The sequence below is a fragment of the Notothenia rossii genome (assembly GCF_949606895.1).
Source record: "Notothenia rossii genome assembly, chromosome: 1".
NCBI classification, from domain to species: domain Eukaryota; kingdom Metazoa; phylum Chordata; class Actinopteri; order Perciformes; family Nototheniidae; genus Notothenia; species Notothenia rossii.
The window spans coordinates 69,583,289-69,601,939 of NC_136912.1; the positions used below are offsets into that span (position 1 = coordinate 69,583,289).

The 18,651-nt window shown below is 40.6% G+C and overlaps 1 protein-coding gene across 7 annotated transcripts in view; it reads right to left on the reverse strand.

Annotated features, from left to right (window-relative positions):
* Positions 1-2,480: 2,480 nt before the first annotated feature.
* tns3.2 (tensin 3, tandem duplicate 2) overlaps positions 2,481-18,651 on the reverse strand; it is a 54,647-nt gene continuing 38,476 nt past the window's right edge. For 4 of the 7 annotated variants that reach the window (XM_079687034.1, XM_079687035.1, XM_079687036.1 and 1 more), the window contains 11 exons: positions 10,983-11,118; positions 10,274-10,722; positions 9,558-9,641; positions 9,292-9,423; positions 8,711-8,806; positions 7,740-7,817; positions 6,581-6,658; positions 6,222-6,390; positions 6,071-6,139; positions 4,342-4,371; positions 2,481-3,628 (listed from right to left, as the gene is read on the reverse strand). In XM_079687034.1, the coding sequence (XP_079543160.1) occupies positions 3,487-3,628; positions 4,342-4,371; positions 6,071-6,139; positions 6,222-6,390; positions 6,581-6,658; positions 7,740-7,817; positions 8,711-8,806; positions 9,292-9,423; positions 9,558-9,641; positions 10,274-10,722; positions 10,983-11,118 (1,463 nt within the window). In that variant the 3' untranslated portion in view covers positions 2,481-3,486. The remainder of the gene's footprint in view (positions 3,629-4,341; positions 4,372-6,070; positions 6,140-6,221; positions 6,391-6,580; positions 6,659-7,739; positions 7,818-8,710; positions 8,807-9,291; positions 9,424-9,557; positions 9,642-10,273; positions 10,723-10,982; positions 11,119-18,651) is intronic. The other 3 variants (XM_079687039.1, XM_079687038.1, XM_079687037.1) reach the window with 3 other exon arrangements.

Here is an 18,651-nt window from a genome sequence, read left to right on the forward strand (position 1 = left end):
ATCAAAAATAGGAGAGGGATTATTTGTGGGCCGGTGTGGTTTTAGTGTGTGAGATGGAGTGTGTGTTTGCTCCCCTGTGCAGCCAGAGCAGCAGTGGCGCACTTAGCGTGGGCTTTAAATAGCTAACTCAAATAAAGTGAGAGAAGGCCGGGGATCAGAGGCTGAGAGGGACTCTGTGTGGGAGGCATTCCCGAACAGGAAGCCGGCCTTTGGATTTCCAAACAGCTTTTCGTGGGGCGAGCAATGCCAGGAATGTGATGTCGTCCAGCGGCGGCTGTGAAAACCGCCAGGCCACCGGGTGCTGGTGGGTCGCCTGACAGGAAGTGCAGCAGGAAGTGCAAGCAGAGGACAAAATGGCGGCAGGTGACTCAGCAGAGAGAGGACAGGAGCCAAACTGAAGGTTATTACCCAGAGCAAACTCTCTCTGAGTAATCTGTGAAACGGAAGACAACTCCCCCTATACCAAAGAGCCTCTTTCTCACCGACTAACCGCTATTCCACACTTTGCCTCCTTTTTTACACACTGTGTTACATTTCTATTCTCTATTCTTTCGCATCCTTTTTACCTTTTGACGGCCTTCTTTGTGTGCAGGCTGTGGGAAACTTTCCCGCGATGGTGAGGTCATCCACCACCGACATCACCCCCAGCCCCCACTCAGACACTCACACACACACCATCAGTGCAACCCCCCCCTCTCAACCTACCATGCTGTCCCCCTTTCTCCCAGGCCAGGCAGGACTGGGATGTGTCCCCACGTCTCTGTCCCACTTCCAGTTCCTCAGCTCCCTCCACAGAGCCTGAATAGAGCCTCATTCAAACCTGGTATCTGATGATCTGGCCTCTAAAAAGTCTCAAGCAGCATACAGAAGCTGGAGACAGACAGATCAGCAGATGTCCGAGGCACCTGGAGGCCTACTCGGCATTTAAACCACCTTTTTTCGGTCATGTGCACACCCTCGGATGTTCTTTTTCTCAAACGCACACAATGGCTTGGACACACTTTGACGGTGCCAAGTTTATTCAAGAGGGTGGTTCTTACTGCATGTGTCAACCTGCTCCATTAGCAACTGTTTCTTGCTATACAAATGTGGTTATAGAGGAGAGAAAGAAAATAAGTGCCGTAAAATCAGAAACTGAGTATTTGTTGAATACTTCTAGTTCTGTGCATTTGAGAGCTCAACCCATCCATACTTATATTCAGAGTAAAGTGGGAAGTTTGGTGGCTGCTTACTGCCATCTATTGGCAAAACGGTTATCTACAACTTTTTACCTTAAAAGGTCAGTTTATTGCATGATCATGAAACGGCATATTGCAGATACAGGAAGTTTAAGTGTTACTTGTTAATTATTTGTTTTGAACTTGCATGATTTAACAAAAGACCAAAACCACCAATTCATCTGCTAACAAGTATTGTGTAAGTATCGAAGTCTGAGCTGCTTCTTCTGTGCCATAGAGCTCAGTTGTTGTCCAAATACTTTTAAACACAACAATGAGCAAGATGACAAGTGACATCCTAACCTCGAACACACAAAATGTACTTTATTTGCACCAAATGTGGATTTATCCACTGCTCAAAATAGTCCTTAACAAATGCACTTTTACTTCTGTCTTGCTAAGACAATTACCAACACCTCGATTCACCTGAAAAATTCCCATTTTTCATTGCTCTCTCTTGATGTCCTCCTGGGGTGACAACTCTCACACTTTTTCCATGATTCATGACAAATCGTTCACCTTTTTCTCCTCTTCATAATCCTTAAACGTTTTCTGGCACTGTACAGCACCAATAAAACTATGACTCTAAAGTCTACTTTCTCAAACTGGACATCAATACACCTGTTATTAGTTTCCGCTTTGGTTGGAAAATCCTCCGTATTTTTGGGGTCACAAGGTTGGCAAGTATGGCTACCCATGCCAGTAAGCCGTTGTGTTTTTCATTTTTTCAACCCTAACCCTAACTCACTGAACTCTTCCTGTATGCCTGGACTGCATGTTGATCCTTCACTTGTTGCCTTGTTGCACTCACCTGCATGACAGATTGCCACCGACAGGTTAGGGATATTGGCTTACACATTGTTTTGTTTTTTTGTCGAGTTTTTTATATAAAAAAATTAACACAAAACAACACAATCCCCGTCCTTTAAAAAAGTAACTCAAATAAAAATGTTCTCATTAGAAAACTTTACAAAGTTTAAAAGGGTGCCATTATCCTTCATTGTATCATAGGGCAAGAACATTTGTTGAACCACTATCTCAAAAATCCTGGACTAACCCTTTTTCAGTTTGAATGTAGCATACAGTGTTTTGGATCCTTCGTGAATTCAACAATTTTTTTTATGTTGCCCTGAACCTAAAACATCTATTTTGAGTCATTAAGTTATTAATTAACTACTAACATACTTAAAATATGTTTGTCATGAATCAAAATAAAAAATGATCACTGAAATAATACATAGGCAAAAACAAAGTGTTATCTGATTCGTTTCGGTTACTGTCAACTTTCATTCATAAAATCAGTTAAACAAGATGACTGATAAATAAAAGAAGCTGTGAATGGAAAGAAATACTGAGGTGAACTGTTGTGTTAGACATTTCTCACAGTGACTGTATTTATTCTCTTATTAGAGAAAATCTGAATATACTTTTAATGGCACAATAAATCTGTATTCGAGTTACTGTGAAGGGAACATTTTGACATCTATATTAATAATACAAGTATACATACACGGGCAGTTTACATAACTCACTGGTATGTAAAATACTACAACAATATGTGACATAGATTCTGAGGTTCACTGCCTTAAACCCTAATGTACAGTATGTTAATATACAAAAATATATGACAAGTATATTTAGGAAAATGAAAGACTTTCACAAATCTGTAAAAAGCGATAAATACTATAAACACAACTCAAAATTCCATCTTAAGTACAAGGCGACCAACTTCGTAATGTGAGAGAATAGTTGGTTTTCTTTTAACAAATTAAAATGGACCGGTGGTTTGTACAAAAATGACTTTAAAACCTGATATACACATTTTTAACAAAAATTAACGCTTTTAGAATTATACCCTTGATTAAAATATGTGTTAATGGGAAGAATATCTGATATTCACCAATGGGCAAAGTCAGTGTTATATGGTACATTTGAAGATACAGGTCAGATAAAGGGGTCAGGATCTGACTTGTATATTAGATCCTCTGGGAAAGAATGTATGGGTTTATACAAAAGTAGTAAAAAGGTCCAATGATGCATCTTGAAGTAGTTACAGCCTCCTTCTGAAAAGTTTAACTTTTTAAATGGCCGTCTCGGCTCCCTCTGGTGGCGGCATCCTGTGGTGCAGTCAGTACAAAATACACGTGTTTTCTGCAGGATGGACCAAATGGAGTCAGTGGGTTCATAGTTGTTGGCTATTCTTTTTCGATATCCAACCACATGATTTTGAGTTTGGATGTTGATCCCCAGTCCAGGCTCTCCTGTCTCCTCACTTCTTATGTGAGCCAATCATGACTTTTGAGACAAAGTTGACGATAGCGCTGGCCGGCTGCTCTGGGTCGTGTTCAGCAAACAGATGGCACACATTTTCAGTCTCGCTCTGAGCTTTCCTGGCTACAAAGCCAAAGATCCTGGAAGAAAGGGACAGAGAAGGACAAGACTATTTATACAAGAGCTTAACTCTTGTCTTAAATTACAATCGTGAGCAGGTAGAAGTGCAGAGTCTTGCTTAAATGTGTGAAATTGTTGTAGGTTTGGAGTTTCCTTTTTGAAAAAATAAAACCTCTCATAACCTTCATCCATCAAAAGACCATTCTCCATCCAGATTCTCAGTAAGTTGAGAGACATATTTTTGTTGAAATACAGCTATAGGTTTGAGTTTTGTGGAACCCTTATGATCTTTGCTTCACGTCATTCCCCATGTATCTCTATTCTGTCACCTCTGTACTGTTGACTCAATTAGAATTAGAATACTTTTAATATTTATAACTTTTAATAACTTACCTTAAAAAAAGACTGTGTAGCTATTGAGATTCTGTGTGGTAAACCTCTGATGTAACATTATCAAACAGTCTCAGCACTGGCCAATTTCCATGGAACCAAGATAAACCTCTTTATAGTCTATTTATATAATAGCGGTACTTAATGCATCTATTGGTTGCATGTTCTTTTTGTCTTCCTGCAACCCCTGAGACGACTCTATGCCATGATTTAGTAGTTGTATCAGTTGAGTGAAGATGTAACTTTCCTTGTATTTAATCAAGATACTGTCAAGACAATGTTTAATACAATCTTGTAGAGCGCAATAAAAGAGACAATAACCGAGTTAAGAACATGAACTTACTTTGCAGTAGAAGCGCTGCCTCTTGTCCATCTGTTTGGGACAGAATAACATTAGAATAACACACACGTTATGACACTGTCAGTAGGGCTGTAACGATACACTAATCTCACGATACGATACGATACACGATATTGAGCTCACGATACGATATATATCACGATATTCAGCCAACGATACGATCCGATACGATTCGATATAATTCGATACACTTACATCATTTTCTGAAAGATTTTAAAGGGACAGTGTGATTTTGGTGACATCTTGTGAGTGTTCCATTGACTTGGATTGAATTAATTCAACTGAAAACTGAAAGCATCAATTATACAATATATGGCTCTGACTAGACAGAGAGTCTACAGCTTGCAAATGCTGGACAAAATGACTCAAAAGATGTGGTGAGAAAATTTGTTTCATTTGAGTTATTAATTTAAACTTTTTGTCTAAGAGATGTTGATTTGAAACCGTTGTTACATACAGTTACGGCATTTCCTGTTTCTGCCAGAGAGAGGGGAGGCCGTCTCAAAGCTTGCTGCTGTATTTACTCCCTCCATCTGACAGGAGGGAGCCTCGTTGAGCTGCGAGTGTGGCTACAGACGGAGTTCACTCCGTCGAGGAAGTGGTTTGGGATTGGGACGATATCTCCGGCGGGAGAGAAGACCCTCTCCAGTGTGGTTAATGTTTGCCGCCATTCTCCTGAACCGCTTCGCATTCACTGCGAGAAGAAGACACCGGCGTCTGTGTATCTAGAAATGCTCTACAGCGACACTAGCGGCTCGGCTGGCTGACGTAACCGTTCTTCATGCAAAGCGAACGAGGGGGAATGGGCAGCGAGCAGAGTGCCGGGCGGAACACGGGGGATTTGAATGGGAGTTAATGTATCGATACCCGCGGCTGAAATATCGATACTTTCTCGGGAAACAAAATATCGATATATATCGCAGGATCGATTAAATTGCACAGCCCTAAGCAGGACTAGGAACTAATAATCACATTCCAATTTATTTCAAAATCGGCATTCATCTTATAAACTGATACAGTCAACATCATGATATGTATAGCCCTTCTCCCTCATAGATAAAACGGCATAAAAGTGCAGCGAATAAAGTAACATTTAGGCCAGTATTTATTTCAAAGTACCAATGCTTATAATGTGGTGATTTTGGTCTATATCCTTATTAGAAAAATCAGTTTGCGAAGTATAAATTGATTAGGCATGATACACAACAAGCAGGATCTGTTTGGTTATGAAGTTGATGCCACCTTGAAGAATACAGCAATCTGGTTCCAAAAATGTATAAAAGGATTTTCTCTCATTTAAGAATATTGAATCATTTTAAATATGTGAATTCCTTCCTCTTAAATGTTCTCCTTTAATCTCAACGTTTTTTCTCACATATTTACAGGATTCATCTTGGAAATGTGGCCCCCCTCTCTCAGCTCTGTGATTAAGCCTTTCATAGATAGAAGCTAATGTTAAATATATATTTTCTTTCATCAACTTAAAATGAATAACCACTTCTTTGCAACTGTTTTCCAAAGTGATGTAGAGGTAGCTTTCAGCAGGAATGTGTATCACTGTGTGTTTTCAATGTGGCTTTTAATAAAACCACTTATTGAGAGGATTGTGGAGCATAGTAGTAGCAATATGCTCATTCCAATGGTTTCTTTAAGAATATACAGTACACCAATATGGAAAATATTGTTGGACTTCTTGTCACTGAATACTCACTTCCTGCCCTGCGGGTCCAGAGAACAGAAGATGACCGTGTTGACAGCATAATGTCTCCTGAAGAACAACCTGCAGGAACAAACAGACAATCTGTGTTAACATGTGGCCTCACGTCTGTATCTGTCTGTGTTCTGTCCGCACTAACACTCACTTCCTCTGGTTGTCAGTGAGCGTGATTCCCTGTGCCGACACTTTGAAGTGGACGACGGTGGAAGGCGGAGGGGGGTCCATGGAGAGCGTCATCATGGCTGCCTTCTGAACCGCCTGATGTCCCGTCAGAGACTCCAGCTCCACGGAGCCCAGGTACCATACGTTACACGCTGCACACGATATGAAGAGACAGCTCAATAAATATACAGCTTGAGTTATCGTCTAGTTGTTTGCTCACTGACACAAAACAAAGGTGCATTTTGTTGCAAATATGAACTTCATTGAGGTTCCAAATGAGGAGGGTGTGTGTTCATAACAAGTCAAACAGATTTGTATACACATGTGGTGTCTGTTCCGTACCTGCTCCCTGTTTGAGGAGCTCGGCTGCTGAGTTTGTCGCTGTCTGTGCAGGTGAGTCCGTCAGGTCCTCCACAGGGTCTGAGAACAACATCACACAAAGATTACTCACCAAGAAACACACAAATTACATCTGTATGCAATCAATGCATTTGTACCAGGCAGTCTCTCTCTTAGACACATACACATACATACGGACACAAAAAGTATCTGGAATGGCCTATCACAAAGTAAAGTGAAACTAAAGTCACACATTTGACTACATACTGTAAGTAAGGTGTCCTACTTTCAATTATACATATAATTATCTGTAAATCACATGTTAATAAAAAAAAGCTTCTGCTTTTCTGTATTGAAACCCAATATCTATTTGCTTTGAGACGTGGCATTGTGTGTGTAGCAGTAAACTGTGTGTGAAAACTATGCTGCTCTCTTTTTATGCTTTAATTTTTGTGTTTGTGGCTGTAGCTGCTGTGGTTTCATATTGTTTGAACATCTCTAGTTGCCTTGTGGATCCTTTATTGATTTAGTGCCAGGTTGTTTAAGTTGTGTGGCTTCATAATGCTAGTTGCACCCACTGTGGTGTCCCTAGCTCTTTTTGTGTTTTGTTCTTTTTTTAAATGTATTCTCGTGAGGGGGGAATAGAGGTTGTATATTCATAATTGATAGATTGATCAAGGGTTTCCTTGCTTAAGTTGTTCCACGTTTTAATTTAATCCAGTTTAAATACAAAATGTAAAGCAGAAACACTACATTTTAACTGACAACTTTTTAAATGTGTTCTACTAGTCCAACACTGTCCATCGCTGGTCCTATAAAACAATTATTGGTCTTCAATATACCAACTATTAATTTTAACATGTAAAAATATGATACATGATAATATGAAGATTTTTGGCACTCAATGGGACTCTGAGCGCTCCTCTTAAAAGTGATGCTGGAGGTTGATACCTAGCTCTCCTTCCACACACACATACACACACACACACACACACATACACACACACACACACACACACACACACACACACACACACACACACACACACACACACACACACACACACACACACACACACACATACACATACACATACACATACACATACACATACACATACACATACACACACACACACACACACACACACACACAGCTTACCGCTGTCAGGCAGGATGAGTTTGCAAGGCAGAGCCAGCGGTGTGATGGAGTGCTGACACACCAGAGCTGTGAGACTTCCTGTGAAGAAAAATAATACATACATTCACAACAATTTTACAAACAGCACCAAATCCAGACTGATGAATGAAGGAGCCAGCTGCACCTATTCTTTTTGACCAATAGAGGGTGGCACAGGAAACACATAATAACTCTATAGTACTATTTTACTATAATAACCCCAGTAGGTCCAGCCTGGTAAATAATTAACAGAAGCAGGAAGCAAACTGATCAGGGGAATGACACACTGTGCTGACATCACAAAGTCAGCCATGATTTAATTGATTGTACTGATTGTATTGATTGTGCCATGAGTACAACAATCCTGGGCGTTGGTTGGTGGAAAGCTCTGATACCTTATTGTAACCATTGCTTTTTGATGCCATTTCTGCTTTTCCTACAAAAGATTGTAGAAAATATTGTTATGCTTACTCTTCTTTATATGACCGCGGTAGTTACAGCTAACTTTGAACATGAACATGATTAACTGTTATCCAATGCAGCAGAGAAAACTAACAGTAAGCATTTGTGACTCCTGGAGCAGCTTCAACATTACATAGACCCTTCTTTATTACTGAAATCTATATACATGAATTCCAAATATACAGTAGTACACATACATATGCAATACATACAGTATTAACACAACAACAATTGTACTTGTTAACTTTACTTTGCCACAATGAAACTGTTTGGATTAAATTACTTTCATATTTCATAATCATGAAACCAAGACTATGTCATAAAAGTAGCTATTACTAATTTGTCCTTCGATTCATTTGTTAAGCCAAAAAGAGACCATTACTTATTTTATCAACAGGCATCTTTTAAAATGTGTAACAAATACAAATGTATTGCTATGTTACTGTCAATATGAAAAAGAAAGCGGCACCAAAAGTGAGAAATCAGCTCACCGAAGTACGGCTCGTTGGGACAGCCCTTGAGACGAACTCCTTTCTGCGTGCACTCTATCAGGAAGTGTCTCACCAGCTCAGTAGACAGGTCCCCTGCTTTAGAGACGCAGAGCACATATCAGTATATTGTACTTTGATTTGGTTTATTTGCATTCATATGTCACAGACTGATAGATGGAGCGCTATGGAAATATAAACTTGACAAATCATGTCTGTGAAAAAAGAAAGAAGCATATAATTCCTTTTAAATCAACCTTATATATGTGGCTCAGAAAATCTATTTTAGAGAAAATAAAATCACATTGTTTAACATATAATAATATCACTGAAAATAGTCACTTTAACATGTCACCTAAATGAAATGGAAGGTGCTTTATGCTAATATGTACTAATAGGTGCTAAACTCCTTGCTAGAACTTTTGAGATTTTTTTTATTTCACAAAAAGTTTTTATATGGATAGAAATCTCGTTATTGTGCATAGAGATTTCCATTCAAGCAGTACATAATTGTTCCTAGTAGAAGGCAGTTTCGTGGCTGCAGGGATCCAGAGAAAAGTTAGGTTGTGACTTTTTTAGCCCACCTTTCTTACTCTGTTGTAAGATAGACGGAGGTGGCGTGGCCACCTTCATGGCCAATCCGTATGCCCCGCGAAACGAATGGCTGTCTCTGACAATGAACGAGCCCGGCTCTTTGTCCTTCAGCACGGCGATGGCTGTTTAGTAGGTCAACCGGGGGAGGAAACACAAATGAGCTAAAGTTAGAAACATCATGTTCATATTGGACAAGGAGCTTTGCACAAGGGCCGTTTTATCTGCTTTAAAGCGTCCGTCCAACACCAATATTTACCTTGGTCTCTGGAGATACCGGGCTTGTACCAGAACTTGGAAGTGTCCTGAACAAACTTCACAGTGTCCTGCTTACTGCCAAAGTCTGCGAGAATCAGATACAGACTTATGTTTCAGACTGGCATTGGCCCAAGTACAACAAAGCCACACAAGACTAAAACTAAAAAAGTGCCTGGTTAAGAAGTCAGTACATATCAACAAAAGACGTATTGTCCCTCTACCATCATTATTTTTAACCTGTTTTGTTAATTGTACTTAAAGCACTAAATCTGTTTTAAAATCCAACTTGTAGCTCCATTAGGAATACCCCTGTTACTTATAATAACCCATATACTTAGCTGGAAGCAGTAGAGAATTTCTTTCGGTTATTCACAAAATACCAAATGTTGTTTTCCAAAATATTAAAACTATATTTTTAATTTCAATTATTAATGTTTACGGTCAATTTCACCTATTTCCATTGTATTGGGATGGCAACATAAGTTTAGTGCCTACCCATTTTTTATATCGATGCACTAAAACAGTTAAAAACATTTATAGTATTAAAAAATAAATATAAAGAATATTGAAAATAATTAAAAACAAGCCATAAAGGTTGAATAATAAGGGAAACTGAAGAATTAACTGAAATTGGTCAATGCTTGATGTTTTCACTCATAAATAATCAAATGAACATCAAGGAAAGAGACATTAGGACAACCATCTGAGACAGTGTACCTGCTCCTGGGGACGGCGCCCCACTGAGTCCTCGGAGGGGGTCGGGGGTCATTAAAGATGAGAAAGGGATGCTGAGACTGCTGCCACTATGAGGGCTGGAAAACCCGCTCAGAGAGGGGGAGCAGGAGCCAAGCTCTCCCCCCTCACCCACTCTCCTCTTCTCAGGCAGCAGCGGAGGGAGGCCCCCGTCTTCCCCGAAGTTCAGACTCCCAAGGCCCTCCATGGCCTGTATCAGGCTGTGTTCCAGACTGCCGTTCCCCAACAACGAGGACAAGTCCATGCTGTCTGTCTCTGTGCGGACCCCCGGACCTCCACCCAGGCCTCTCAGAGCCCCCCGGGGAGAGCTGTGGGCGTTGGGAGTGCTGAGGGAGAGAGGGGGTGAGGGCTGGGGGGGATACGGGGAGTTCAGGGAGTTTGGAGTCCGGTCGTGCCACACAGGAGGAGTGGAGCTGCCGGACAGAAAGGGGAGGAAATAATCACGTATCAAAATGTCAACAAATCTATAATTATGGCAATACCTACATGACAACATTACAAATCTACTCTAAAGATATACAAAATGTACACAAATTTAACATTTATGAGCATGAAGTATAAAAGCCTCTCATTATCGGATGAGTTGTAATGATATTTTTACATTATTGCGGCCACTATTTCATATTCTAATGCAATACACAGTACCGTTACACTCCAATAACAGGGTGAGTACCTGTCTGATGTCATGGAGCACATGGAGCCAAAAATCCTCTGACAGGAAGCAGGAGTGACCGACACCTCTGATCTGAACAGCTCTCCCTCTGCGGAGCCGCCGGTGTGGCTTATACTGTCCAGGAAACTCCGGGAGTCTGATAAAACGACACAAGAAAAATAATGTCACACGTACTTTAAAACCCCAGGATGTGACTTTGTTATATGAACTATAATAACTTCCATATACACTAACAGGCACTTGGGCTTGCTTTGTTGGGACCGACTCTTGTTCCAAATATGAAAACATCAATGTATAATAGCGATGTAGAAACCAACTTGTTATTTTTGACAGAGATGAGGAAATGTTCTTGCCCTGGCAGCAAGTAGTTATCTCTGGCATCAAGTAAAACCGTTTTTTTAAAAAATATAAAATATTGCAAACAATGGACATTATTATAAAATAGGTTTTGGGGTCGCCTTTACCTATTCATGTTAAAGGACTTTTTTGTATCAGAATTGCGACGGTTTTCTTATAACACCTTTTCCTCAAAACCTCCACTTTTCTTTACCCTAAACTTTAAGAATGCCTTGTACAAACTGCATAATAGTCATGACAGTAAAGCAGAGATTGACAGTGTACAATAAGAGTAGGGGTGTGTGTGGTGTGTTGGTAGGGGGGGAGCACTCCAAACATCCCAATATGACATCCTGACATTCTGACAACACAGTGTGTCATTCAGCAAACACGAGGGCAGGCCTCCTCAGGCCACAGACGGCCCTGTGAAGTACGATGAGTCACCGTGTAAAGAGTCAGTCATTATAAAGAACTCCTTGTTCAGCAGGCTCTCTGCACCCCCCCACCCCTCTTCCGCTCCTTCCCTTCATTCAGCCACTCTGGGATGGAGGAATTTGGACTCCAGCTTTGTATGTGATCATGTTGGACGAGACACATCATCTCAAGTGGAATTCAAAATCACTCATTAACGAATTTGAAGAATGTTTGAACGTTGTATGAAGCTTCAGCAAAACAAACACATATCATACACACCCATATATAAAGTGGAATTTTACTAATACAATCTAAAAGTAAGAGCTCCTACAAAAGTTACATGTCCTAACCATGTTTGAAAGGAAGTGTACTTAATCGCAATACATTTTTGAGTAACTTAAGTATTTCTGTTGTTGGACTCTTGGCCTTTTTTTTTGTTTTTGATTTTCCAATTCCTGTAGTGTTAAAAAAGTAGTTTTTGCATGTAAATGATTTGCAAGGGCTAGAACCCCAAAGGTCCCTCCAGAGGGAGTTTCTCTCCCACACAAATTCCCGACCTGCCTGAAATGCCTGAATTGGACCCCTTTGTTTACTTCCGTAACATTACATTGCATTTAGCTGACGCTTTTATCCAAAGCGACTTACAATAAGTGCGTTCGACCAACAAGATACAAACTTGAAGAAAACAGAATCATATAAGTAGATCAGGTTTCATAGAGCTAAAACATTTCAAGTGCTACTCAACTTTAGATAAGCCAGTCCTTTATTAGTATATAAGTGCTTTGTTAGTAATTCTATCGCTCGAAGTGGAGTCTAAAGAGATGAGTTTTCAGTCTGCGCCAGAAGATGTGCAAGCTATCTGCTGTTCTGATTTCAATGGGGAGCTTATTCCACCATTTTGGAGCCAGGATAGCAAACCCACGTGTTTTTGCTGATGGGAACTTGGGTCCCCCTCGCAGTGCGGGTGCAGCGAGCTGTTTGGTTGATGCAGAGCGGAGTGCACGTGCTGGGGTGTACAGTTTAACCATGTCCTGGATGTAGGAAGGGCCAGATCCATTCGCAGCATGGTATGCAAGTACCATTGTCTTGAAGTGGATTCTAGCAGTTACCGGAAGCCAGTGAAGGGAGCGGAGGAGCGGCGTGGTGTGGGAAAATTTAGGAAGGTTGAAGACCAGACGAGCCGCTGCATTCTGGATGAGCTGCAGAGGTCGGATGGCACATGCAGGTAGACTAGCCAGGAGGGAGTTGCAGTAGTCTAGGCGTGAGATGACGAGAGCCTGGACCAGAACCTGCATCGCTTTCTGGGTCAAGTGGGGACGTATCCTCCTGATGTTGTAAAGCGTGTATATGCAGCAGCGGGTTGTAGCAGCAATGTTTGCAGTGAAGGACAGTTTGTTATCTAGGGTCACACCCAGATTCCTTGCAGTCTGAGTCGGGGAAACAATAGAGGTGCCGATGTTGATTGTTAGGTCAAGAGTTTGACAATCTTTTCCCGGAAGGAATAGCAGTTCAGTCTTGTCAAGGTTGAGCTTGAGGTGGTGAGCAGACATCACTGAGAGATGTTCGCTAGACAAGCAGAGATGTGTGCGACGACCTTGGTCTCTGAGCGGGGAAAGGACAGAATGAATTGGGTGTCGTCAGCGTAGCAGTGGTATGAAAAACCATGCGGGCTAATGACAGATCCGAGCGAGTTTGTGTACAAGGAGAAGAGGAGGGGACCAAGAACAGAGCCCTGAGGGACCCCTGTAGTTAATTGACATAGAGATATTATTATGTAACACTTGTGCTACTTTTGGCTAGTGTTCCAACACATTGTAAATAATTAAGCGGCGGAACATCTCTATGTGGTTGACCAATTATAACAGCGCTGGCCAGCTAACCAATCAGAGCAGACTGGGCTCTGGTTTCAGACAGAGGGTGAAAAGAGATGCTGCAGCACAGGCAGTATGAGAAAAACAAAGAGCTTTTTGAACATTAAAGCATGTAAACATGTAGAGGACTAAAATACAAATATGAACCGTGACATACTGTAATAGGGCACCTTTAAGTATTTCCATTCTTGAACCCTACTACTTTTCAGTACATTTTACTTCACTATATGTAGTGAAAACTGTGTGACGTGTATTGTGTAGTCACCTGTCACTTTGCAGATTTACATATAAAACCTAATTAAATTCATCATTCATCATTCAAATGAGCTGCTCGACCGTATACAACATTGAAATTAAGTTTTCATGCTTTTGCTTAAATTATAACATATGATATAAATAATTTAAATGGGACATTTTACTATTATTATTTAACTACACTTTTTTTGCATAATGTTTGTTCTTGACTGTATGAACACATATTCTGTGATGAAAATGTAAAACTCAAGCCCTTAACTTGTAATGGAGCATGTTAAACTTGTGATTTTGGTCCTTATATTTAAGTAAGGGATTTGAATACTTCCTCCATCACCCGCAGAGTGTTTAGGGTTTAACGTGAGGTTCCCACGGCTGGATGTTACCTCACACACATTTCTATAATTCCAGCATTATGTACGCTGTACCAGATATCCATAAGTGTGAACTGACAGGCAGCTGCTGTTAGCAGGACACATTCAACATACCGAACATGATGTCTTGTTTGTTCGGTGTCTGTCAACATTTACATGTATGTACCAGCACACAGAATATTACCCTTATTTTTAAAGGAAATATTTCAAATAAAAAGTTACTTTCTTTCGTCAATTTGGCCAAAGTTACTTTTGGTCAAACACGTATTTGGCTCTACTAGGACAAGCAACGACATTAAATGCTGCAGTCATGTTAATGCGGAAGGGTCCATTCTCCAAAATGTGTACTTTTTCCTTTGACATGTGATAATATCTAGATCTTCTAGACTCCTAAACCTGAATTATGATTGCAGTTTTTTTGCTAGTGTAGGACTTTAAAAAAAATATATATTGATGTATTATTTTGCTACTTTTACTTTCACTGATTACAGTAGCAATCCTTGGCAATACTTTCTCAAAACACGTTTACAGTATTAAGCCGAATATATATATACACATTTAACAACTTTGGTCCATTTATGCATAATTCTGCATTTTCATATATTTTAGCATCAGTGATGATTGATTTGTTGGTTTATTGCCCTCTGATACCCCACATGGTGCATCTGGTACACCTCACACTCCAGTCCACACTCAACTTGAACTCTTAATGGTTAAAGGTCAAGAGGGCAGACAAGTTTAGACCTAAAACTTTCGGATTCGCCTACTTATCTGCACATCTCAGTAAACAAAACAAAAAACAGTTTTAGTTGTTGTTGCTGCTAGAAAAAAACAAACACAAATGAGAGCAATGCACTGGGGATTCCTCAAACATTCCCACAGTCCGTCAGTTTTCCACTCTCAGGAGGATTCCCAGAAAGCAGCCGAGCTTCGTCTATCTCTTTTCCCACGGCCGATTCTCCGTGCTGAGGTTTGCCACATCTGCTGCTGCACAGCTCATCCCTGCTCATCCATTTAATGAAAGAGCAGCCCACACTGTGGCAACACCGGCTGACCCCACCCCGACCTCTGACCTCAGACCAGACTCTGCTCTGTGAGGCTCCACTGGTCATTATAACACCCTCAGACACCTTTCACACCGCGTTTCCACACTGCACAGTATCCATAGCTACTCACTTAGGGATGGACGTGTACTAATGAAGAAACCTGGAGAGGACATTCCCTGCTCAGTGTGAAACAGATGGAGCAACAGCAAATCAATCAATTTTGCAGAGAAACAAAAACAACCATAAGAAAAAAAATGTTAGACTCCATTCCAAAGTAAGAGCTATCTCTCTCAAACTATCTGTGTATTGATATTCAATATCAGGTACCAAATTAAATCTCCTTGTGGCAACTACTATCATAACCTAAAGCTGGCATGTGACATGTGACATGTGACTGGGAAAACATATCCACATATAAGTACCCAGATGACTAAGACTACATCATTTGTTGGTGCTTCCAAAGCAGTCAGACTTTTTCTGATCATACTAATCCATGATTAGAGTTTGGTTGGGGTTTGGCTTAAAAACATCCTGATATTGTTATCGGGAATCTTCTGAAACGAATGATGCTGACAGTTATGTGGCCAAGTCCTTTTTTGTGCCGAATATTTGTATTGAGTTAAATATAAAAACATACATGCAAACATGTAAGTAGACTGCAAAGAAAAAAAAGTTTTAAATAACTCCAGCAACTATTATCTTCTAACCATTTCAAGTGTATTTCCCCTTCAGTTTTCCCAACAGTGTTTTCCTGTCCATTGTTTGAGCACAGCTCCAAATGAGCACAAAGCCTCTTCAGTTTGAGTCGAACCGTGCAAAACCAATTCCAGATGCCAGATGGCACAGACCTACGTGGGCACGACTGCCAACCTCCTCCAGCCAATGACCCCCCCCCTCAAAACACAAACACACTTTCCTGATCAAAGAGTGACACTTATATGGCTTAAACTGTGTGCATACCTTCATGCTTTGTACGGAAATAATCCCATTAATCAATAAAACCAACGAGAGGTTATCTGGAGCTAACATTCCTCTTCATGTTTCCCAATTCAAACCATGCTGCTGTTTCATAAGTAGAATGGTATGAAAGGCAAGTGGAATAAACACAGAAAGATTACAAACATACAGCCGTCACATTTTCAGGGCAGCTAAAGAGCCTATGTTGTGTTGTGACAAAGAAACACTTCTCCTTTATTCCTTCCACTCACGCATCCAAACATTTACTCCCTGAGCAGCATCTCATTAGACAGAGGGGTGAGCCTACACACATGCATACACACAGAGATGCATGTGGAGTTATGCAGGACAACAGTGGGTTTACAAACTCCCTGCTGACCACAGGAATGTGAGTGCAACACACACACACACACACACACACACACACACACACACACACACACACACACACACACACACACACACACACACACACACACACACACACACACACACACACAGGTCTGTAGGTCTACGGCGTGTTACAGCTGCTCACAGCGATCACAGGCCGCAGTTCCTCAGGGGGATGAAGGGAAAAGGGAATGTAAGAGCAACTCTGAGAGGAAACAGGAACGCAGTGAGGAGGAGGACACCTGCTGTGATCCTGAGGCACACTGAAAGTCAATATTTTTAAGTAAGAATGAATCTTAAAAATGTTTCAGGCTAAAACGAAGTAACTGTAAGTCAAAAAGACGGATATGATCCAAACTCTAAGAGACATATATCATTGAAAGACTAAGCTTTATTTAAAGTTCAACTTCTCTATATTGTAATATTAGATATGTGAAAAAAAGCAAACAATTTCTGGGATCAGAAAGAGGAAACTCTAGGTTTCAAAATGAGGCCAGGTATTTGCGATGTTCTTAACAACAGCGTTTTTCTTTATTCTATAAATGTTGTGGCCAAGTCTGGTGTGGTAGACAACATCCTTTACTAGTACATTTCTTAAAAACAGCATACATTGTTGACACTTCCAGCAGCCACAATGCAACATACCTATCCCATAAGACTCATGTATGTGTCCACCAGATGAATATAAGTGCATTTATACTCCCTCGTTTTTGCTCTGTTTTGGTCTCAACCACCAACACATCTAGCTTTTTGCTAGGGCACAGTTTGTTGCCGGGCAGGTAGACACAAGTGCACAGAGAGATTGATGGGACTGAACTACGAAATAAATGTTTAGTAAGAACCAAAACTACGAGTTAAAAGAGGCTTTAAAGCTCAGTATAGCTGTAGATTTTGATATAATTCTCTGTGGTCGACCACTTTTATATATCAGTTCTCTGCTCCTTTGATACAAAAGATGTTAATAGGTAAAGCTTTAAATCGTTTTGAGTGAGCATGTGCAGCTCTTTCCCTGGTATCCCTTGGCGCTGCATCAGAATGCGATCAGTTGTCTCCCTCCTTCGTTAAAAATCAATCAGCCTCAGACCCTGCTGTGTCTCGCCTCCTCCCCCTATTCAGAAGAATTTTCTGTAGCAGAGTACCAACTAGTAGGCGGTCATCTGTAAATCAGATTCCTCTGCTCTTTCTGGGTGTGTGGACGGACAGCTTTGTCGACTCAGTGCAGTAGCAGAGGAGAGGCTAAAGTTACGAGCGGGTGTATGAGGGAGTGAAACCGGGTGAAGGGTAACGGCAGACAAGGACACTCTAAAAAAAAAAAGAGAGAGAATACGAGGTGTTTATTGCTGTCTGAAGTATTCCCATAATGAGTTGATGGCTTCATAAGTCAGAGACAGTTGGACTTATGAAGTTAGAGTTAAGGGTCAGATGTTGATATTTTAAGTTTTCCTCAAGCTCAAAACAAAATGCACTGTTTTCCATGCCTGAAGGAAGTCCCAACTGCAAAATAGATCATGTTTTGAAGCTTAAGTGAAATTCTTTAGACTTCACCCGCCTGGGGAAGTGATCATGGATCATAAGTAGTTCTCCTTCTGGGTCCATATATCACGATAGTTTAATATGAATCGTTGTTCTGGAAAGATCTTAACGCACAAGTCTTTGCTGCTTCACACTCTATACATCATTTTTCTGAGAACACATTTTGGTTGAAAGGCAAAATCTGTTGTCCCAGTGGCATTTAATAACCATATTTAAAGGTCTAGTTATAAGAACTGCTTCCTGCTGTTGAAATAACAACTATATCAAAGCTTGATGTCTTCAAAGCTTGGTTTTGATAAAGAGATCTAAGCCTAATCAGTGATGACTGTAAGCAGCGAATTTGTCAATTATGCTTTATAGATCCTAAATACGAGCGCTAAACCTAATACTCACATCTGTCTGAAGTAGACAGTTATTTCATTCAGTTGGAGAAACAGTTGAACAATCAGAGCTTTGTAGGCGGGATGAAGAACGTATAAAATTGCTCCACACAACT